This window comes from Sceloporus undulatus, chromosome 10 (assembly GCF_019175285.1).
Source record: "Sceloporus undulatus isolate JIND9_A2432 ecotype Alabama chromosome 10, SceUnd_v1.1, whole genome shotgun sequence".
NCBI classification, from domain to species: domain Eukaryota; kingdom Metazoa; phylum Chordata; class Lepidosauria; order Squamata; family Phrynosomatidae; genus Sceloporus; species Sceloporus undulatus.
This window is the reverse complement of record NC_056531.1, coordinates 7,301,250-7,325,115: the sequence shown is the minus strand read 5'-3', so window position 1 is coordinate 7,325,115 and position 23,866 is coordinate 7,301,250. Positions and strand designations below refer to the sequence as shown.

General features: G+C 42.8%; 1 protein-coding gene across 6 annotated transcripts in view; it reads right to left on the bottom strand.

Moving 5' to 3' along the window:
• LOC121916478 (splicing factor SWAP) overlaps positions 1–23,866 on the bottom strand; it is a 239,106-nt gene that overhangs the window by 156,921 nt on the left and 58,319 nt on the right. For all 6 annotated transcript variants that reach the window (XM_042441582.1, XM_042441580.1, XM_042441581.1 and 3 more), the window contains one exon: positions 4,232–4,503. In XM_042441582.1, the coding sequence (XP_042297516.1) occupies positions 4,232–4,503 (272 nt within the window). The remainder of the gene's footprint in view (positions 1–4,231; positions 4,504–23,866) is intronic.

The window sequence follows — 23,866 nt, the reverse complement described above, 5'->3', positions numbered from 1 at the left end:
ATTTGAGTAGTATATATATATATACTTTCATATAGCAGCTTTGACTATACTATAATGTGATTATCTTAAACAGGAAAGGGCTTTATAATTCGCTTAGAAATAATAAAAGGCTTAATTTTTCACATGATAAAACCTGTGGATCATCATCTTAGTCCATATGTGAAATATTCATAAGGCCTTCAACTTCCACTAAACCATATTAATACCCATTATGTTGCTAAACAGGCTGTGTAAAGTCCCACCAAGCTGAAAGATTTGGCATATCACCTTATATCTTAAGGAGCTGTATCTCTGCATTTAAAAAAGTTGCTTCCAAGAGAAATTAATACTTTTCAAAGCGCCCAATTGTTGTCAAATCAAAACAAGCATAAACCATTGTGCCATCAATAATATCTCTCATTCATTTGTTTTTCTCTATATGAATTATTCCTCTTTTTCCCTCCTTTCTTCTATTTTTTGGTCCATAAATCCACCCATTAAATTTTATATACCATTCTTTTAATCAAGGCAGCATCAATCCAGACTAAACCTATGTAAATACCGTAAACCCTTTAGCAAAATCTCAGCATACACACAGTTAATCCCTTTGCCTCTGCTGTAGAATGTTTCAGCTCCCAGTCAAAAGGAATTTCATTTCTCCACAGCAGCCAAGTCAGTCTTGGGCAAAGGGACTAAGTAATTTATCTAGCTTTATAGAAGTATGATAGAAGTAGATATACATAAGAAGGAAGGTTATATAGTGTGGTTTAAGATAAATTAGGGGAGGATTAATAATAATTAAAGGTTTTAACTCTATTCACTATTTTTAATTAAACATTTCATTTAATTATTTCAATGAATTTATAGAAATCTTGACTTTCTGTATGGAATATGTATTGGATTATATGTAAATTGGGTATGACTATAATTACTTGTATTTTATAGAAAGGCACTTCTTGGAGTAGAGTACTAGAGAAGCATCAAAAGCGTTTTTCACACTGTAACACAGGGTAACAACTGCTGGTGAGTAGTCAATTTTATTTTCTTCCTTTCTGTTCCTTCTCTTTCCTTTTTCTTGGTGTGTTCACTTTCTTTTTTTCTATTCTTCTTGCCCTTTCTTATGTTTTTTTCTTCTTATTGTTAGTGTTGTGTTTGATATAGTTCAAAATTAATATAACATATTATAAAAAATATTTATGTCTTCACATCTTAACACACCCTCCAACATTCACAGATGAAAACTAAGTCTACCCTCCTCCTTCTTCTCCTTGGTATGACGGCTCTTCTTGAGGCAACCACCACTGCTGTTGCTGATTTTTGTCATAGTCTTGTATTTGCCACTACCACTACTGCCCTTTCCTCTGAGCCTTGCCAAACACCAGTTGATGCTCCATGACCACCCAATTGTTTGTCTGGGGTAGTGGCAGAGAGCTAAGCTGGGGTAGTGGTGGAGAGCTAAGCAGGGTAGCTGCACCAACGGATCAGGAGGCTCCTCTTGAGGTGAGAGCAAGATGCTTCAGCTCAGCATGGTTCCTGAAGGCTCTGCTAGGCCAGGAGGAGAAGTGAAAAGTGAAGAAGGTGGTGACAGTGCCTTACTGGGGCAGGAAGAGGCAGTGGAAAAGATTAGATTAGCAACTTGGTGTTGTTGTTGATGATGTACATCAAGGACTGTGATGATGGAGGCCACTACTTCCTCCTCCTCCTCTGGTGAATGCGAAGTGAGATGGGAGTAGACTGCGACCTGCTGCTAGCAGTGCTGGTGTATCTGTCAGCACCACAGCCCTCCATAGCTCAGTGCTAGGCTGGGGAAGGGAGAGCAGCCACGGAAGAGGAGGAAGTGGTAGCCTCTGTCCTCACAGCCATGGTAGTACAGCAGCAGCAGCATGTTGCTAAGGGTCAAGTCACTGCCTTCCTCTTTTTTGCTTCTGCTTCCTCTATGAAGCAGTTGCATCTCTGCTGGCCATGTCAAGCAGGAGAACCTCACCACTGCCTGAGGAAAAGATGCCTGAGCTGGCAGTGCTGTAGATATTTTGCTTGATAACTATGTTCCTTGTTTGTCTGTTGTTTTTTTAAAATAAAGTTTGGAATTGGGAGGGGGGAAATTGGGGCAGTTTAAAAACAGATGAAAAAATGGAAGGGCAGCTTCAAACACCCAGTGGCACACATGTGAATTTGTTTTAGTGCATCGGGGTGCTGCAGAAAGCAGCCTGGAAACCACTGGCTTACTGTGATAATAAGCATGTTAAGTTTACCTATGCCATTAGCTAATCTTAAAAGCTAAATCCTTTAATGATTCCTTTCTCTGCTAAGTACCACACACAGTTTGTTAGCTGGGTAAACAGAATAGGCAGTTTAGTGTATTATTTTACTGAAGGAAATGAATTCGATATAAAATTTCTGGCTCAGGTGAAATGCAAACTTGCAATCTTACACTGCATTCCATCCATTTACTGAGAGCAGCCCAAAATACGCCCACACTCACAGAATTCACAAATAACACTTACTCCACAAGACACCTTAATGTAAATTGAACTTTTGGAATAGTTGAGGCTCAAAGTTGTAGATGCTAACTGCAATATCATTAAACCATTCACTGCTTTATCTCTTCCTTCTTTCGCCACCAAAATCAGGACTCAGCAATTGCGAATGAGAAACCACTCAGGGTCAGAGGCTCTCCCAGCAGACAATGATCACCAATCAGCAGACACTAATCCTCTTTTCGGCCTTAGTATCTTAATGAGAACCAGCATGGTGTAGTGGTTTGAGTGCTGGAGACCAGGGTTCAATTCTCCTCTTGCCCATGAAACCCACTGGGTGATCTTTGGGAAGTCACACGCTCTTTAATTAACCCAGCTACTTGGCCAACAGCCAGAAATTCTGGGATCTGAAGTCCAAAACATCAGGAGGACAAAGGTTGGGAACCACTGCTCTACAGGATGTTCTGTGCCTGCTGTGGAAGCAATATCTTAATACTACCCCACACTTCTTCCATGACAAAGCTGAAGGTGGAACACATGAAGGTTCTCAGGTGGTCTCATGTCTAGACAGGGATCGGACTCCTTAACTAATCCTTAGCTTCAGCTAGGATAATAGGTAGAATGGCAATATATCATTTTCATATGAGAAGGACTACACATCTATATATGCTGGAGAATGAGAATGGTCTACTGGAAGACTTCATTTAGTCATCTCCCTGACCAGGCTCTTATGTCCTGAGGTTGTTGCAACATGTGACTTCAGGCTACTCTTATGGGTCAACCACACAATCATACTGCTATGAAAGGGAGCACACAAAAAGCTTTCCTGGGTATCTGTCATGCAAGTGATGCTGCTGGTTCCAGACACAGCCTTTATTTATGAAAACAAAACAGTCTTTGTTTTTTGAAGTCTGGTCAGGTAACTCAGCAAGAAGAAAAGAGAAGCAGCATAACCCTAGAAGGAATGTGCATGATGTCATTTATGTGCCACTTATTACAACAGTAATTTAAATTAACATGTTAATTTACAAAAATATGTCTAACTTGACCTCTAGTAATCTCCTGGAAACAAACTAGTCATAATGGTTAGTTAAACAAACCAAGATAAATTTTAATTTCAGTACTTCTTTTATGCTTCCCACTCCTCAGCCTACCCCAATAATCTTAACAAAAGTTGTACCACCAAATTGCACATCACTTATTAAAACAAAGCCAACTTTAGTTATGCTTTCCAAAAATAGAAGAAAAAATTCATACTGGGCATATCTAGGCTACACTTGATTAAAAACAATTCTATAATGGGCTAACACTTAGGACTTCTGAAGTGCTGACATTACGTTCACATTAATTCAATAATCCTTACAATTTTGTAAAGTAAACCTGCTTTATAATCCCACCATTATGAACACTATTGCTACTTTTAGAGAGATGGAGTGACAAATGAGAAAAAAAGGGGCTATGAGCCATGTAATAAGTTCACGGTTACTTTGGTAAGGTTTAATTGTAAAACAGCACAGCTTGCTTCCCAGCACTGCATAAGTGTCATGCCCAATCCATGAGTGGCTATACCTCTCTGATATTATTTTGGTGGTGAACTTGTAGCAAGCATAAAAACTATGTAGTTGCTTCAAATTTTATGGTTTTAGGCAGCATATTGTGTAGATCTGTAATATGAATCTGATCAAAATATAACAGGTTCATAGGGAAGGGCTTTTAGGAGAATGAAGATGAGCATACTAGAATTTTTGATCACAGCACCCATTCACAAAACCCACCTTGAATGCCGAACAGTTCTATAGGCGGTCGGAAGAGAATGTTTCACTTTCGAATGTGATCGAGATCTGGACTTAGACGATGAATGATACTTGGAAGGAGGAGACCGAGATCTTGACCTAGATCTTTTCTTATGTTTCTTTTTCTTCTTTTCCTTCTCTTCTTCTCTGGGGAGATCTTTGCTTTTGCTTAAAGGACTTTCCGGCATTTTTGCTTCCAAAGTTGGCAATGTCCTAATGCCAGTCAACAGAGTGCAGGGCATGTTACTGACCGTCTGAAAAACAACAACAGCTAGACATTAGCTTTGTATATATAGCATGTTAAAATCACAATAGGGAAGTCTGAGTTACTACCCAGCAACCTTCTGGAGTTGCTTGATGGTCTTTGTTATTAGCCAGTACCCAACCTGTACAAAGGGAAGGTTAAAGATTATTCTTCTATGGCTGCTTTGAAAATGGATACATTTTGTATAATTAAAAGGCATTCACTGTCAGCCCAACATTTTTTCAATATAGAAGATGTGCACTCCCATTATCAGAATGTCAGGCTCAAGTAAACAGTAAATAATTTGACCTATCTAACTGCTATGACCAGTAGAGAATGGTGTCTTGCCACTAGCAATGTGCCTATCATGTTTAACTTCCCATTTCTAACCCAAGAGCTTATAATATAGACAGGTTGCGTATTTCTTCAAGTGGTCATCTGAGAATACACACAAATGCACCTGCACAGAAAGCTCAGAAACCTCTAGAATCACTGGGCAAAACTTAGTTTGCACTTTTTTGGCGGTAGCTCCGCCTACCCTTATAAAGCCCCTAGCATTCCTACTCTTTCCCCAGTTCCTTAAGTATGCTGCATAGTAGCAATAGAAGATCTTTAGCAAGGAGCAGGACACGACTGAGGGGAGGATGGGCGGGATTTGTGTGTATTCACAGATGACCACTTGAAGAAATACAGGTATAGATAAGCTACCTGTCCTCCTTCATGGTCTTTGCGAATCACACAAATGAGTTAGACTGGCAAGCTTCAGTCAGTGGAAGAGGGAGTGTCATGACACCAGTTGTAAATTTCAAACAAGTTGTATTATTTAAACAACAATAAACTCTTAAACTTTGAAAGTGTATCTGTCAGTGTTATATTCTTAATTTCAAAAAGCACATATAACATGCAAAACTTTTTGTCAGTGTCAACTTTCTTGGTTTGAACAGCATACACAACATGTAATGCAATAAACTGTTTCAGTGCAAACCCGAAAGCAGCACTGCTCTCCCAAAAGCTGTATCCCCTCTGGCTCTTGTGTCCAGACTGTAATGTTTGATGAAAGTCAATGGCTGGGACCAGACAGCAACTTTACAGACATCCTCCAAAGGCACCCCAAGTCAGAAAAGGAGAGGATGTCGCCACCACCCTGGTTGAGTGCAAGTGAACCCGAGCAGCAAGTGTTTTACCTGGGAGTTCATAACACAAGTGATGGTACTAGCCACCCATTTCAAAAATCTCTGAGCAGTCACAGATAGTCCCTTCTTGGCCTCCAAGTAGCACACAGAAAGTCTCTCAGAGCGCCTCGAACCTGATGTCCTGTCTAGGTAAAAAGCCAGTGTCTTGCGGGCATCCAAAGTGTGGAGATGGCGCTCAGTATCAGTGGTCAGGTTCAGAGCCAAAGTCGGCAACACAATGTCCTGGTTGGTGTGGAAGAAGGTAATGTCGGTACAGAGGACCACTTTGTCCTTGTGAAACTGAAGGTAAGGTTGGTCCACCCACAAGGCACAAAGATCGCTCGCATGGCGGGCAGAGGTGATGGCCACAAGGAAAGCTGTTTTCCAGGTCAGCAATCTCAAGTCCATAGTGGTCATGGTTTCGAAGTGCTTGGTTGAAAAACAGGAGAGCACAATGTCCAGGCTCCATGCCAGTGTCAGTACCAATGATGGAGGGTGAAGGTTGTTGAATCCCTTAAGGACTCTCTTCACCAAAGGATCCTTGAAAAGGGAAGGATTGCCTTCAAACTGGTAGTGTGAACAAATAGCAGACAGATAACATTTGATGGACGTGAGGCACAGTCCCGAGTCCACAAGGGTCATCAAGAACTCTAAGACTATCAGGAATGAAGCACAGGATGGAGAGAGGTCCCTGACAGAGAGAAAGTCCAAAAACTTGTCTGATTTGAACCAGTAGAACCTCTGTGTCGAAGGCTTCTGAGCAGCCAGAATGACTGTCTGTACTCAGTCAGGCAGAGTCTCTATAGACAGATTCTCCACGCCACCAGGGGAAGCATTTCAATGTTCAGGTGCCAAATCCAACCTGGTTGGGACAGAATTCGAGCCGGAGGTATTCCCCCTGGGACAGGTGCAGGAGTGGAGCGAATCAAGGCTGTCTCAGCCACCATGGCGTGATGAGGATGGCATCGGATCAGTCTGATCTCATCTTTGCCAGAACATTCAAGTTAATTGGAAACTGAGTGTATCTGTAGACCAACTTTCCTGACCACTTGAACTGGAAGGCATCTCCTCGAGAGCTTGGTGTTTGGGTTTGAGAACAAAATTCTGTACAATGAGTATTTTGGTGGGAGGCAAATAAGTCGATCAGCGGTTTGCCCCAAGCAAGAAACAGGTTGGAGACTGTTTCAGGATAGAGGCGCCACTTGTGGCACAGGATGGACGACCTGCTGAGTCGATTTGCCAGGTCGTTCTCCTTCCTGTGGAAATGGATAGCTTGGAGGATGTTGTTCTGAATGCACCAGTCCCAGATTCGAAGCGTGATCTTGAGCAGCATCTGGGATCTTGTCCCTCCTTGTTTGTTGAGGTAGTTCATGACAGTGGTGTTGTCTGTCAAGAGTAGTACCACCTTCTCTGAGAGAAGGAATTGGAATACACAGAGGGCCTTCTCCACTGCCAGCATCTTGAGTGCACTGATGTGGAGTTGTCCTTCCAAAGTGTACCACCTGTCTGACAGTAAAGTCTAGAGTGTGTGCACCCCATTCTTCGAGGGATGCGTCCGTGGTCAGGGTGATCTTTGGTCGTGGAGGTAGAACGGGCATCCCGACACAGAGTTGGGCTCCAGCCACCAGAGCAACTATCTGGCCACAGATATCAGAACTGTGAGCCACTTCGATTGAGGATCGTGTATGGGCTCTAAGGCAGAGAGGTACCAGGACTGGAACTGATGTAGTTTGTTGAAGCCATGTGGCCCAGAGCTATTTGGACAGTCCATGCCTCGATACGTCTGTGCAAGAGGCACTCACAAACAGCCTTGGAGAGAGCTTGAAACCTGTCCATGAGTAGATAAGCCATAGACGTCTTGGAGTCAAGAGTTGTCCCGATGAACCTGACCTGTCTGGAGGGAGTCAGGTTGGACTTCTGTCTGTTGATCATGAGACCGAGAGATTCCAAGGGAGACAAAGAGAACTGAACATCCCAAACAAATCCCTCTTGGAATGGAGCAGCAAATAGCCAGTTGTCCAGGTAAGGAAAGGCTGTGATTCTGCGCTGGTGGAGGTAGGCTACGATTGGGGCCATGCACTTGGTGTAGACTCTCGGTACCTTTGAGAGCCCGAACGGAAGGGCCCAGTACTGGAAAATTTTGGTCCCGATGGCAAAGGCAAGGAACCTTCTGTGATCTTGCTGAATCCCAATCTGGAAGTGGGTGTCCTTGAGGTTGAGGGTCATGAACCAGTGACCTTTCTGCAAGAGTGGCAGAATAGAAGCAAGGGTTACCATGCGGAAACGGCAATAGATAATAAAGGTGTTCAACTGTGGCACGTCCAAAATGGGCCTACTGTTCCTTTTTGGGAACAGTAAAGTAATGGGAGAAAAAACTGTAGCAGGCCCGTGCAGGATCTACGGCTCGATAGCACCCTTTTGCAATAGAGTTGAGTAGGTTGTCTGAAGGAGTGATGGAAAGGAAAGCTCCAATGATCGGGAGCTCTTCAAGCTTGAGGGCATAATCCCTGCAGGCAATGTACAAAACCTAAGAGTCAGAAGTGATTGAGGCCCAGGAGTTAAGGTAGGGCCTCAGCCTATCCCTAAAGGGGGCAGATACGAAGTGTGCCATCCCATCTCCCAGTCTCCTCTTGCCTTGTTCAGGGTCCTTTTACTTGTAGCCCTGGCTGTACTGTGGCTGCAGTGGTTGGCGATTTCCAGATAAGGAGGAGGAGGAGTGGGATGGTAGGCGCTGCCTGGGCTGGTCCTGATGATACCGCTGTTCCTGTGGTTGGTATGACTTCTATTCGTACGGGGGGGGGGGGGGAGTACCAAAGGCATTGAGCTTTGTACCAACACCGAGGAGATTGGAATGAATGGTGCGCTGAAATGATTTGTTCGCCACCGAGAGAATGGGCGTCGAAACTGATGGCCATGGCCAATTTTCTCTCGTCATCTGGCATCTCATCTAGGAGGGGCTCCGTGTCTAGGAGGGGCTGGACAGGCCCCTACGCAAGCCGTATAATTGGCTACTTTAAGGTCAAGCACTGCCAAGGTGTAGAATTTGCTTTCTAACCCGTCAATATTCTTACTCTCCTTATTGGAAGGAGAAGAAGTTTTAGGAGTGAAGGACAACTGCGATGCTTCTATAATTGCCAAATTTGGCTTCGGATGCTCGAAAAGCTAGTTCGGGCCCAAGTGCGCAATCTGGTACAGAGTTTCAATCTTACTCAATTTTTTCCAATGAGGGAAGGTAGCCGATGGAGGGAGGTGTCAGTACCGTGCCATGGAGACTGCAATCAATCGAGTCCACCATGTCATTATCCATACGGGTGACCTCTATCTTGAAAGCATTCGCCATCTGGACAATGCGATTGGTAAAGGACCTAACATTATCCACTGGGGAAGCAGGTTCCAACTACACCAGATGTTGAGGTGATGGAGACTTCTCGCCATCTGGGGTAGGGGATGGGGAGCGCGATTCCCTCTGAGATCGATCTGAACCAGGAGAATCTTCAAGGGTTCTTGACAGTGGCCTATCGTAGAGGGACTGGAGGTGAGGTGGTACCGGTAGCAGTGCCGGGGTGGAGGTCTTGATGACCTACGCCTTGGTCATGATCGTAGTAAGAGTGGAAGACAAAGGTCTTTGGGGTTGGAGATTCTAGCAAATGTCGTCAGGATTCACCGGCAGGAGGTACCTCCAAGAGTCGTGGTCAAACACCAAATCCGGGTAATGCTGGAGAAGATTCTCATGGAAAGAGGACTCAACATCGGCATGGGCCGCCTCATCAGCCTCTGTCCCCAGACTGGCCCGATCTCGCTGGAGTGGAGGGACACGAACCTCCATCAGTTGACCAGAAAGAAGCGGGGTCAATGTTGGAGGATCTGTGTCCCAAACTTCTCCTTCTGACTTGGAGTATCAAGACAGACAATCTGGGAGCTATCAACCGGAATCAAGATCTCAGCAGCAGAGACATTCGGGGTCAGAACCAACGCCCCTGGGTCAGCAGCCAAGGCAGCAGATGGAGCCTGGGTCGAAACTGAATGCTCTTTACAGATCGATTTAGCAGCAGGAAGGGCAGAACGAGCCTGTTTCAAAGCCGAGCAGTCAGAAGACTTGTCTCTCTTGGAGTGAGAAGACTTGTCCTCAGAATGCTTCCGCTTAGGAGTCTTCTTAGAGTCATCACTCCGTTCCTTCCCAGATCTGGGGGCCTTGGGATCCTTGGAAGATATATCCTTATAGGCTTCTCCCCCACTTTAGATTTCCTTTTCTCCTTACCGGAGGTAGAGGGATCAACCGCCGAAGAGCCCTCCAAGGCAGGGGCAGAGGCCAGTCTCAAGGCTTGTTCCCAGAGAGCCACCTTGAGCGTCAGGTCTCAATTCTTTAATGCCTGGGTGGTTATGGACTTGCAGAGACGGCAGGTCTTAACATTATGGGCTTTTCCCAAGCACAAAACACACATGGCAGTCAGAAGTGGGGATTTTAGCACCACACTTGCCGTATCTCATGAAATGGCCAGAAGCCATTTTAATCAGAGTCGAGGTATCCAAATCGCAAAACAGAGAGATTATGGTCAAACAGTCCTATGGTCAATCGATCAGTCAACAATATCCAAGCAAATTTCCAAAAGAGTGGTCAAAAAAAGTCATTTAGGTCAAATAAAGCCATTAGGTCAAAATCAAAAGTACAAGCGATTCACAAGCGAAGTTCCCTTGAGTTGCGGCAAACAAAAGGAATTGGGGAAAGAGCGGGAACACTAGGGGCTTTATAAGGGTGGGTGGAGCTACCACCAAAAATTTGCAAACTAAGTTTTGCCCAGTGATGCTAGAAGTTTCTGTGTTTTCTGCGCAGGCACAGATATAACCCATTTGTGTTATTTGCAGAGACCACAAAGAAGAAATAGACAGACAGACAGACAGACAGATAGATACAGATAGATAATTTCTATGCAGGAACTGAAAGTTCTGCTACCTGACATTAACTAGATAATCTGAACCTACAAGTGAATCATGCTCCAAACTAAGGTGAGTAGCACCAGTGCAATACCTTTTATTAGAAAATAGGCCTCATTAATAATTTAAACAGGGCTATCATGTCACCTCTTAACCTCTTCTCCAGGCTAAAGATATCTAGCTCCCTAAGTCGCTCTTCATAGGGCATGGTTTCCAGACCCTTTACCATTCTGACTGTCCTCCTCTGGATATACAGTCAGTCCTTATACCTGGATTTTTTATACACGGATTCAAGCATCCACGGGTTGAAAATGTTCAAAAAAAGTATACATTTCAAATATCAAACCTTGATTTTCAATTTTTTTATGTCATTATATTTAATGGGACTTGAGCATACACAGATTTTGTTATCCATGGGGATCTTGGACCCAAACCCCAGCGTATAACAAGGGCCCAATGTACTTCAACTTCTTAACATCCTTTTTAAATCCTCTGTGGTGTCCTTTTTTACTCCTTTGTGATCAAGTTTTTTCCCTCCCACTGTTGGGTTCTCCCACTGTTTGCCTTGTTCTCTGAATGACCACTTGGCTATTATCTCCACCCTTGATGGACCAGTTGGCAAAACCGTTATTGCCAACAGATAGAAAAATCTGATCAGGAGAGCTTTAAACTGAGTTACAGTGGTACCTCGGGATACGAAATACCCAGGTTACGAAATTTTCGGGATACGAAAAAATCCCATAGGGAATTATTGTTTCGGGTTACAAATGTTTTTTCGGGTTACGAAAAAACTTTTGGTGCTTTTTTCGGCTTTTTCGCACGGAATCGCGGCTTTTCCCCATTAGCGCCTATGGCAATTCGGCTTACGAAGGCTTTTCGGGTTACGAAAGCGGCCGCGTTACGAATTAATTTCGTAACCCGAGGCACCACTGTATGAGGGGGATGGAGACAGTATTCTGGAGGGCATCAAGGGCTGGAGATAATAGCCAAGCGGTCATTGAGAGAATAAGGCAAATAGTGCAAGAACCCAACAATGAGAGGGAATTTTTTTTCATCAGCAGCAAGGGAGGGGGGGATATCCCATGATCTTCCATGTCTATGCACAGAGCATGGGAAATAAACAAGATGAACTTGAACGCCTATAACAGCAAACCAAATTCTATATAATAGGTATCACTGAAACCTAGCGGGATGAGTCTCATGATTGGAAGGTAGTAACAGAAGAGTATAATTTTTTGTTGCATATAGTTGGGGGGGGGGGAGGGTGATGTAGAAAAGATAGTAAAATTAATGAACTGGTCTTGGAATGCAGAACAGCACAGTACAGATTTTATTTTCATGCCATAACTAGTCATAATGGTAAAAGCAAAAATGACAAGAAATCAGCATAAGCTCTACCTTCTGAGTTGATTAACCAAGACCTGCATTTTATTATTAAATTTGACATATTATTATCAACTTCTTCACATACTGATGTATAGCCAGCCCTTCACATTTGTGGCTTTGACTTTTGCAGCTTTGATTATTCACATAGAACTTAGAATCACAGAGTTGAAAGAGACCACAACCCCTGCCATGTAGAAATACACAATCAAAGCACCCCCCACAGACAGCCATCCAGCCACCCAGCCTCTGTTTAAGCATGACTCTGCCAGAAGAATCTAGAGATTCCTAGAGAAAACACTTCTCTAGTCATTTTTAGTTCCTCTAATGTGAATCTACAGGCAAGTTCCAATTGATGTTGACGACAGAGTTGTTCTGGAAGACCTAGATATTCCTAGAGAGATAGCCTCTCAGGTAAAAAAAAAAACCTCCAGTTTTTTTGGGGGGGGGGGGGGGTTTTTTTTTTTGGGGGGGGGGTGTTTTCCCACTTTCACTGAGATCCTTTGCCCCTAACCTCAGTGAATGTGGAGGGCCCACTGTATACAGATATTGCAGGAAAAGTGTAATCTGTATAAAAGGGGGGGGGGGATGCAAACAAAGCAGAAACTAGAGAACATCTGCAAAAACAGAATGAAATACTGGAAACGTGAAAGGGCAGAAAGCCCCAGAAATGGGAAGCTGAAATAAGGCAGAAGAGATATTTCAGTTATGAAAGGAAAAGGGAAAAAAAAGACTCTTAACAGATGAATCTCAAGAAAAGCTAAGAGAAAAATCAAAGTGGATCCCTGGTGCTGAGACATCTGGCAGGGGAGCAGAGAAGCTCTCATTAAAGTGACAAAAATGTTTCCTGAAGTGTAGATGTTGGAATCAGAAGAGAGACATGCCAGGCAAGAGAAGGAAAAAAACCTATGGGTGAAAAACATATGAACAGAGAGTCAAGAAAGGTTCACTTTATTTCTTCCATCTGTAGAACTCAGCTGTGATTGAACAGGTGTTTAGCAATAGAAGACTGTAGAAGACCTTTAGATTCAAGGCATCCATTTGTCTGGTTACAATTTTTATTACAACTTAGTTGCTTTGCAAGTATTTTTTAAAATTTCATTGTCATATAGCTGCAGAGTAATCTGGCTTTTACCATGTTAAAGACAAAACTTCTATTCTAGAAGATGAGGCTTAATGTACTGTTCTGAATTATCAAATCAAAACAGAAAGTTCCTTTTCTTCTTAAGATACCATGTAGAAGCAGTAAAAAGTAATGTCACCCCACAAAGAAGTGATCAAGCCCATACCTTTTTCTATAGGAGAAAATACCCTTCCTCACAAATAAAACGTGCACATACTAAGTCATAATGGTCCAGTGTCAAGACAAATTAATGCCAGAGCTGAAAATGAAGTTGTGCTCACAGAACGATTGGTATAAAGACTGTGACAATCTGTCAACCATGGCAACCCAAACCCTCATAGGAACACAACAGAATCTGACCTATATCTAGGTGTGCTATTGGTACACCTGACTTTATACTTTCAGTGCTAACTGGTAGCGACTCTCCAGAGTTTCAGACAATAAGCTTTTCCAGTCCCATTCTGAGATGAAAAAGATTCAATGTGGGACATTATGTATGAAAAGCCTGTGCCCTACCACTAAGATATAGACATTTGATGGAAAGCAAATCTATTGAGAGGCACGTGAAAGCAATGCCAGATGCATGAGTAAAATAATTAAGCTACAAAATAGAACGACAGAGTATGAGGGGCTCTGAGAAGGGAGGGTACATTTATATGGTGTCCTGCTGATTCACAGACAACTGGTTGATCACTATACAAACAGAATGTTGGAACCATATAGGGCATTTGCCTGACCTAAAACCTACCTCTGTGACTCAGTTTGGGGGAACTCAGTCCCAAACTTTGGGAAGAGGGGAACTCTGTGGATATAGCATACTTTGAATTTAGTAAGGGTTTTGACAAGGTGCCCCATGATATTCTTGCAAACAAGCTAGTAAAATGTGGGCTAGACAATGCAACTGTTAGGTGGATTTGCAAGTGCTTGACAGGCCAAACCCAAAGGATGCTCAACAATGGCTCCTCTTTATCCTGGAGAGGTGACTAGTGGAGTGCCACAGGGTTCTGTCCTAGGCTCAGTGCTACTCAACATCTTTATTAATGAACTGAATAAAATAATAGAGGACATGCTTATCAAATTTGCAGACCACACCAAATTAGGAGGAGGAGCTAATACCCTAGAGGAGAGGATCAAAATTCAAAATGATCCTAACAGATGAGAAATCTGGGCCAAAACTGACAAAATGAATTTCAACATGGAGAAATGTAAGGTACTGCACTTAGGGGGGGAAATGAAATGCACAGATACTGTATAGGATCAGGGACACCTGGCTTGACAACAGTACATATGAAAGAGATCTAGAAGTCCTAGTAGACCACAAGTTGAACATGAGTCAACAGTGTGATACGACAGCTAAAAAGGCCAGTGTGATTTTAGGCTGCATCAATAGAAGTATAGTGTCTAGATCAAAGGAAATAATAGTGCCAGTCTATTCTGCTTTGGTCAGGCCTCACTTGGAATATTGTGCCCAGTTCTGGGCACCACAATTCAAAAAGGATGTTGAGAAGCTGGAGTGTGTCCAGAGGAGGGCAACCAAAATGGTGAAGGGTCTGGAAACCATGCCCTAAGAGGAGAGACTCAAGGAGCTGGGTATGTTTAGCTTGGAGAAGAGGCAGTTATATGATAGTCCTGTTTAAGTATTTGAAGGGGTGTCATATTGAGGATGGAGCAAGCTTGTTTTCTGCTGCTCCAGAGTATAGGACCTGGAACAATGGATGCAAACTGCAGGAAAAGAGATTCCACCTAAACAATAGGAGGAAGTTCCTGAAAGTGAGAGCTATTCGACAGTGGAACACACTCCCTTGTAGTGTGGTGGAGTCTCCTTCTTTGGCGGTTTTTTAACAGAGGCTGGATGGCGATCTGTTGAGGATGCTTTGATTAGTGTTCCTGCATGGCAGGGGGTTGGACTGGATGGCCCTTGTGGTCTGTTCCAATGGTATGATTCCATGAACTCCTCATTAACAATCAATCAATCTTTATTATGGTCTATGACCAGCAATATAAAAGAAGCAGTATACCACAAAACCTAACGACAATGAATATGCAAAACAAGGAATAATTACATTTCCAAGTGTGTGTGGGGAGGGGAGGCTGATGGCTTGCATTGTTGTTGTTTATTTATTTGTGGTATTTATACCCCGCCCTTCAGCCCTAAAGGCTTTCAGAGCGGCTTACAATTATTGTTGTTATTATTACACACACACACACACACACACACACACACACACACAATGAATCAAGGCGAGGAACAACAATAATGAACAGAAAAACATCAGTTGAAACATATCCGTTAAAATTCACATAAATTTAAAATGACAAAAATATATACACATATCAAAACGATCCACATTTAAAATTCATCATTTAAAACTCAGAATTCTAAAATCATCTTGATAAGCCTGCCAAAAGAGGCTAATCTTCAATGCTCTTTTAAATGCAGGCAGGTCAACCCACAGTCTCTAGGTGCACCTGAAGAAAAAGCCATCTCGCTGACAGTTGCCAACCTAGTCCTGCCTGACTGCAGTAAATGTCCAAGAGAGGAGCTGAGTGTACAGAGCGGATTATATGGGAAGAGGCGATCCTGTAGGTAACGTGGACCCAAACCATGTCGTACTTTAAAGGTAATAACCAGCACTTTGTACCTTGCCTAGAAACTAACTAGCAGTCAGTGGTGTGATTTTAATATTGGTATAATGTGATCACTCCTGGATGTCCCAGTAATCAATCTGCCTGCCGTATTTTGAACTAACTGAAGTTTCTGAACTTGGTACAGAGGTAACCCAATGTACAGAGCAGTCCAGTATTGAGGTTACTGGTGCATGCACTACTATCTTTAGGTCCTCCAACTCTAGGTAGGGGCGCAGCTGGAGTATCAGCTGAAGCTGACAGTATGCACTTCTGGCCGCCACGTCTATCTGAACTGTCATTTGGGGTGATGGATCCAGACGTTGCGAACACAATCTTTAAGGGGAAGTGTAACCCCATCCAGGACTGGTTGACACACCTCCAAACCCAGGTTAGGACCTTTGACAGTAAGCTCCTCTGTCTTGCCTGGATTCAGCTTCAATTTGTTTTTCCTCAACCAGCCCATTACCACCTCCAGGCATTCATTCAGAGGAGACACATTATCCTTAGCTGAAGCTATATCAGAAAGCATAGAGAAATATATTTGGATGTCATCAGCATAGTGATAGCACCTGGCCCCATGCCTCTGGGTGATCTTTCCCAGCAGTTTCACGAGTGTTTTCATATAGATGTTGAATAGATAGGGGATAGAATGGCACCTTGTGGTATGCTATATAGCAATTTCTTTTTTGAGGAGCAGCTATCCCCAAGCATCACCATCTGGTACATGCCTGAGAGATAGGACTGAAACCACTGAAGCACAGTGCCTCCGATTCCTAAATCCCTCAGGTGTTCCAGAAGGATACCGTGGTTGATGGTATCGAACGGTGCTGGGAGGTCCAACAGCACCAGCAGGGACATATTCCCCTGTCAATGCTAAGGCAAGAGCATCCACCAAAGCAACCATATCCTGCTCTGAAGCTACAGTGGAACCTCGCCATACGCGGGGGAGCCGCGTATGGCGATTTCCGCCTATGCTCGAGCCCCATTGTAAACAATGGGGCTCGTGCACGGCGGTGCGGAGGTGCGCGGGGCGCAAGCGCCCATTCAACTGAATGGGACGCGCCGCCCCTTCTGTCCCGCACGCGCGCCCAGCGGCTTGAGCGCGTATGCTCAAAGCCGCTTATAAAAAGGCCGCGTATGCGGAGGCCCCAATGTAGTTTAAAATGGGTCTAGATAATTTGTATCATCCAAGACTGCCTGATTTGGAAAGCTACTGTCCTCTTGATCATCTTGCTTAGAAAAGGGAGATGTGATATTTGGTCTATATTTGCTTAAGTCCAGGAGATCCAGGGAGGGCTTTTAAAGAAGTAGTAGCCCTCCCTTCATCCACCATCTTGAGGGAGAGAGAGGCAGGCTAGCTCTACCAGGCCTGCCTGGAAGAAGATTAACCATCCATTAAGAAGCCAAGCCCTCCTCCTCCAGTCCATCTCCCTTGGTCCAGGCCTTGGAGGTAGAGAAGAACTGCTGGACCTCATCCCCTTCCCCACCACCACTCCCTTTCCCCGTTGTGTCGTGTCTTTTTAGATTGTAAGCCTGAGGGCAGGGAACCATCTAATTAAAAAGATTGTATGTACAGCGCTGTGTAAATTTACAGCGCTTTCCAAATAAAGGTAATAATAATAATAATAAATTCAGAGATATAATATGTACAGAGTAGTAAGCTTTCTTTACTGCACATTTTGCCACCTTATAGGAACAAAAATGTTCTCTATAGTGTATCTTCTTGGACAGAAGTCGGGTTCTCTGCCATCTGCTCTCCAGTCATCATCCTTCCCGCATACAGGCTTGTCGAATTGTACATGTGGCAGCACAAAATTTAGTGACCCTAAAAGTAATTTGTCTCTCCATCAGAGAGGAGGAAGAAAACATAAAAAGATTTTGGTATTGGAAAGTCCCCTTTTCTGATTGCATGTGCCCTTATGGTTCAGGGGAAGTCAAATCAGTCACCTGTATTCTTGTTTACTGCTTTTTTTATTTTGACATTAAGAATTTTTTTACTGAACCTGCTTTAATTGAACTGCCAGAAAGCCCCTATCGAACAACATCACCAGCTCCGCTCCTACTGTCTGATGTTGGGAGGCAGACCTGCCACGTTTAAGTGTAGGCTTTACAGGGAAAGTTGAGTCTCAGAATTTATTTATTTTTTGCAGTTGGCATATTCTTAGAATATGGGGCCTCTACATTAGTGCTCATAGCAAGAGCCTTCCAAAACCTCCAAATCTACACAGCAGTTAATTCCTTTCCTTCATAGATCTTTCCTAGCCTTTTTTGTTATAACAGTGGAATAGTCTGCATTGGAGGGTAGTGAACTCTCCACCTTTGGGGATTTTTAAAGAGGGATTGGTTGGGCTTCTTTCAGAAGTGCTTTAGTTGTGGCATGGCAGGGGTTTGGATAAGATGGGCCTTTTGGTCCCTTCCAGCTCTAAAATTCAAGATGTGGAAGGTTGAATTCATGGATGGATGCAGAATCTACAGATAAGGAGAGACAACTGTATTTTCTGCTGTCACCACTGCATGGGCAAAGAGTCATCCAGCAAAGTTATTTTGAGTGGTCAGAGATCAATTACACACAGGTTCTCAAGCAGAAAACACAGACCATTTGACAGCCTACTGTGAAGAATTTGCATGGTACTTTACAAGCTTAGGGAGCTGGGTATGTTTAGTCTGGAGAAGAGAAGGTGAAGAGGCAATATGATAGTCCTTTATCAATTGTTTGTATCAATACTACCTTCTCTCACGTCTTTTCTTTTACTCCAATCTTCTTCAGGTAGTAAAACCTGCACTACACACTTGATCATTATGAACAAAAACTACTAAGGAGAGCAGACAGTCACCATGATCCATCCATTTGATCTAAATTTTTCCTTTTACTTTTCTGGATATACAGAGAATGGGCAAAGGACAAAAATACATGGTTGTGATATCATGGAGAAGTCACTTTTTCTACAGGTAATACACAAAGACAGCTGAGTCCACCTTAATTAGTGCTCTACCTGCCAGTGGCATAGATGCTTCTTATCATATATTTTTTAAGATAACTCTTTGTAACACTGGGGAAGTGGCTTGTGCGTAAGTAGATCTTCATCTACTCTAATTAGGCAAATTACTCATACAACTATAACTACATAAAGCACCACAAGACTGCCTGCACAGACACCAGGAGTTCCTTGGTGTATGTAACTGTGTTGAGAGCAACAAGAGAAAACAAGAAAACGAGAAAGGAATTATGGTCAGGGTGAAAGTCAGGAAGATGTACAGATGCTGGCAAAGGAAAAAGAAAAGGTTTCTGAAATGAAGAAAAGAGAATTCTGAAGTCGTTAAGAGCCATGACTTTTGTTAGTAAGAATGAAATGGAAAAGTGTCTTGGAGAGGTTTCACAAGTTTACACAGTGGTAAAACAAAGCAAAGGATTATCTGGTTCCTTGGTCATTTTTTTAAAAGTTTCAAGGCTGGCTCATGCTTCTGTTTGTGCTCTAAGAGGTATTTGAAGAGGAAGTCCAGAAATTAGTCTCTCTTATGCTCTTAGAAGCATTTTTAAAATCAATCTTCCATACTGAATGTCAATTAAGCCTCTTCCATGAACACAGGCTTTGCTCCAATTCCTATTATGGGCAGAAACCATTTACTATGGTCTAGTTATTAACCTACCTTGTTGATATACAGAGAATGGAAAGTGCTACTTAAAAGCTTCACACACAAAGACTACTAACATTTATAATCCTTTAGCAAATCTCCACAGCAATAGCAATAGCAGCTAAATTTTATACCGTTTCATACTGAACAAAGCAGTCTCTAAGCAGTTTTAAACATGTAATTTAATTGCCCCCAACAAGTTGGGTACTCATTTTAAAGACCTTGGAAGGATGCCAGGCTGAGTCAACTCTAGAGCCCCTGGCTGGAATTGAATTTACAACCTTGTGGCTGTGAGTGAGTGGCTGCAGTACTGGCAGTACTGTCATACAGTATTGGAAAATGCAAAGGAAGTTGAGAACACAGAAGCAATACAATGTTTGGATCCTATAAACTTTATTATATTTCCAAAAAGTTATCCTCCTATTGCTAAAAAAGGCTGAATCAAGATCTGCTGTACTCTGGTCATCTGAAAATCTTGTCAATCAAAAGATTAGTTCTGGAACAGGATCTATTCCAAACAGTGTAGTGGGTTATAAAAAGAAGAGACGATCACAAGAAAGTACACACCCTACAATAAAAAAGGTCTTGTGGGCAACCGTTTAACATTATGATTGAAGGTGGAGGATGGCTGGCCAATGTTTTACTCGATTTCTCAAGAGTGGCCTCTCACCATTTTTATGCCAAACATGGCATCCCTGTATAGAGAAAACGGTTGGTAAGGCTTCTTCATACTCTCTTCTCTTGCTTACTGTCCCTTAACATTGATTGAACAGTATTCTACAAAATTGCTCCAATCTCAAAGAATAACTAGGATCAAGGTTGAGGAGTGTCCAGGGGTTTTGGACTATAGTAGGAGTGGGAATCATGCATCCCTTCAGATGTTGGTGAACTGCAATTGTCATCAGCACTGACTCAGTGGTGAGGGATATTGTGCATTATAGTACAACAAAATGTAGAGGACTACATGATTCCTACCATGGACTACAGCATCCATAATTGCTTAACATGAAGCATGCTGCCTCAAGCCTTCTGAAAGTTGTTCTCCAGTCCTGACTTAGGCCTGATTTAAATGGGCGCTATGAGGCACCCCGTCACGTGCGAGGGGCAGTGCTTTCAAACGCCCCTCGCACTGACGGGGGCGTAAAAATGGCGGCACCCTATACACATGGGTGCCGCCATTTTGATGTGATGGACGCCTAGTGTCCGCATGTCTTGGTGCCTTCATGACGCCGCAAGTGCGCCTCTGGCACCTTGCGGCGTCATAATAGTGCCGCAGAAAGAAGCCGCTTTTTGTGGCTTCTTTTGGTTGTACGAGGGAGCCACGCGGTTTGTCAGCTGCGGCTCCCTTGTGCAACAAACGAGGGCGGCGGGAGACCGCCCTTTTTGGGCCGGTTTGTATCCCGCCTTAGATAGTTTAAGAAACCCAGGAGGACGGTCTATGTTGGAAGCAAAATACTTGAGAAAGAGAGGTATTGGCCTAAATTATGGGTTGGGGATCATGCGAACATACACATGTTGCCAGACTGCAACTCCCTTCATAACTCTCTATTGACTATGCTGGTTATGGCTGATGGGACTTGAAGTCAAACCACCTGGGGGGGAGGGAGCATGATTCCCACCCTACTTGTTAGTTCCAACTAGAGTAGACCCACTGAATCAATAGAAATTTGATTCTATTGATTCAATGGGTCTAGTTGTGACTAACAAATGGCTCTAGGCCAAGGTCTATTTCCTGCTAGTATAGTCATTTAGTTCAACTTGCAGAGCTGAGTAACAAAAGGCAGGTCTGATTTTGGTGAATACAACAGAAGGTTTTTAAAAAGGTTCCATTTGTACTTGGCACAAAATACTTGCACACATGAATCCACAAGCAACTCACAAAAGGAGGTACAGGAGTACAGCCCTGTCCCCCTGCATACAAGCAGCTATTTATTTCTTACCAGTGGCCTTTATATGTTCAAAAATGTACAATAAACATATTTAATAAGAAAACTTGCTAGCCAAAAGTGGAGCTATTTCCTTTCTCAAGGCCTCCTTCAGCTACTAATATTGGTAATAGCATTTGTACAGCACTTTAGGATGTTCAAAGCACTTCATGTACATTGTAATTACCCTACAGAGTTTGCATGGATTACAAAAATACAATGTACAGTCAGTCCTTCTTATACACGGATTCAAGCATCCACGGCTTGAAAATGTTCCAAAAAAGTATAAATTTCAAATATCAAACCTTGATTTTCCATTTTTTATAAGGGACACCATTTTGCTATATCATTATATTTAATGAGACTTGAGCATACACGGATTTTGTTATTCACGGGGGATCTTGGAACCAAACCCCAACGTATAACAAGGGTCCACTGTATATTAAGTACTTTGAGTATTATTACACCTTTACAGCAAATACTGGACTGCCAAAGAGAATGACTCAACTTAAATCACCAAAATATTTCATAGTACAGTGGACCTTCTGTATCCACAGATTTGATCAACCACTGATTGAAATGTTGAAGAATTGAATTTTTTTTAACCTGAGATGGCCAGGCTGAGAAAAAGGGTCCCAGGGCAATAGCAGAGGCTACTGAGGCAAAACCCGGGCAAGTCAATCCCACACAAAGCCACAGTCACAACTTAAACTGCTTCCTCACTCTCTTTCCCATCTTCAAATCACAAAACCATTACCAAAATTTAGACCCAAGCCTCACTTTGTTTCCCACTTTCTCACAAGGAAGCCTCTGCCAGAATTTACTTTCTGTCAGGGTTCTCTTGAGGTCTCTTATCATGGGTTATTGGTTATGATGGTTTTAGTTATAAAATATATGGAATAGTGATGTTATAACTGGGGGAATTGTTGTTATTGTTGTTAAAAGAGTTTTGGTTTAATAGCTAGAAGTGGGAGGCAGGTAAGGAGCGAGGCAGACTTGTTATTTGAACCTCAAGGTTGCTATCCAAAGGGACTTAAAACCTGGCAAAGCCTTCATGATGGGTCGGTAACAGTGCTGGATGAATGCCGCCTAGGTAATTTTATATGTTAAATACTGGTTGAGCATCTGTGGTACAGTGGTGCCTCGGGTTACGAAATTAATTCGTTCCGCGGCTAATTTCGTAACCCGAAAAACCTTCGCAACCCGAATTGCCATAGGCGCTAATGGGAAAAAAAGCCGCGGCTCTGCCGCGGCTCCATTTAAACAGCGCCAGGGTTTTTTCGTAACCCGAAAAAACCTTCGTAACCCGAAAAATTCGTAACCTGGGTAATTCGTATCCCGAGGTACCACTGTATTTGATATCTGCAGGGGGTTCTGGAAACAACCTCCCTATGGATACTGAAGGCTCATTGCAGAAGCAAGATGCAAGCTGGGGGGGTGGGTTCCTGATTTGTTCTTTAATCAGTACACTAGTACAATCTGTTAAACGCTAGAATTACACAGGTGTGATTGAAAGTTTAATTTTCTATCACACAAAAGGAGAGGATCAAAATGACCTTAATAGTCTAGAAAGTTGGGCCCAAACTAACAAAATGAATTTCAACAGGGAGAAATGTAAGGTACAGCACTTAGGCAGAAGAAATGAAATGCATAGATATAGAATAGGGAACATCTGGCTTAACAAGACTACATGTGAAAGGGATTTAGGAGTCCTACTAGACCACAAGTGCTCAGATGAATATTTTAATTGCTACTGTAATTATCTTGGTTATAGATATAGTTTACATTTGAGATGTGTTCCCATTTACTTTTTCTTACAAGCAATGCAGTAAATGGTCACAGTTACACAACAGAGCTTTGTGAAGTTTAATACCACAAATTGAACATGAGTCAACAGTATGATATGGCTGCTAAAAAGGCCAATGCGATTCTAGGAAAGTGTCTAGACCAAGGGAAGTAATAGTGCCACTCTATTCTACTTTGGTCAGGCCTCACTTGGAATACTGTGTCCAGTTCTGGGCATCAGAATTCAAAAAGGATGTTGACAAGCTGGAGTGTCTCCAGAGGAGGGCCACCAAAATGGTGAAGGGGCTGGAAACAGGAGCAACCTAGGGAGCTGGGTATGTTTAGCCAGGAAAAGAGACAGTTAAGAGGTGATATAATAGCCCTGTATAATAATAATATTTCCCACCTCTCCCTGCAGATCGAGGCAGGATTACAAACTGGTAAAATACAATCGACAATAAGAAACAATAAAATTACAATCAACAATAATAATTCTAACAAAAACCTTGCCCCTTCCATAGTTCAATAATAAAATCAACAGTTAATAATTAAAGTAGCAATTACAATACTCATCTGAGCACAATCAGTAAAGTGGGGCATTGAAGTGAATAGGGTGGGAAGGCCCACCAAAAGAGATCTGTCTTGACTGCTTTCTTAAATGCATCTAAGGTAGTAATAAGATGGATCTCCTTTGGCAGGTGAGTGGCCGAAATAAAAAGTCCTCTGGGAAGTTGTCACTAGTCTGGTCTTCTGTAATTGAAGTAGATTCTTCCCAGAGGTTCTGAGAGTGCA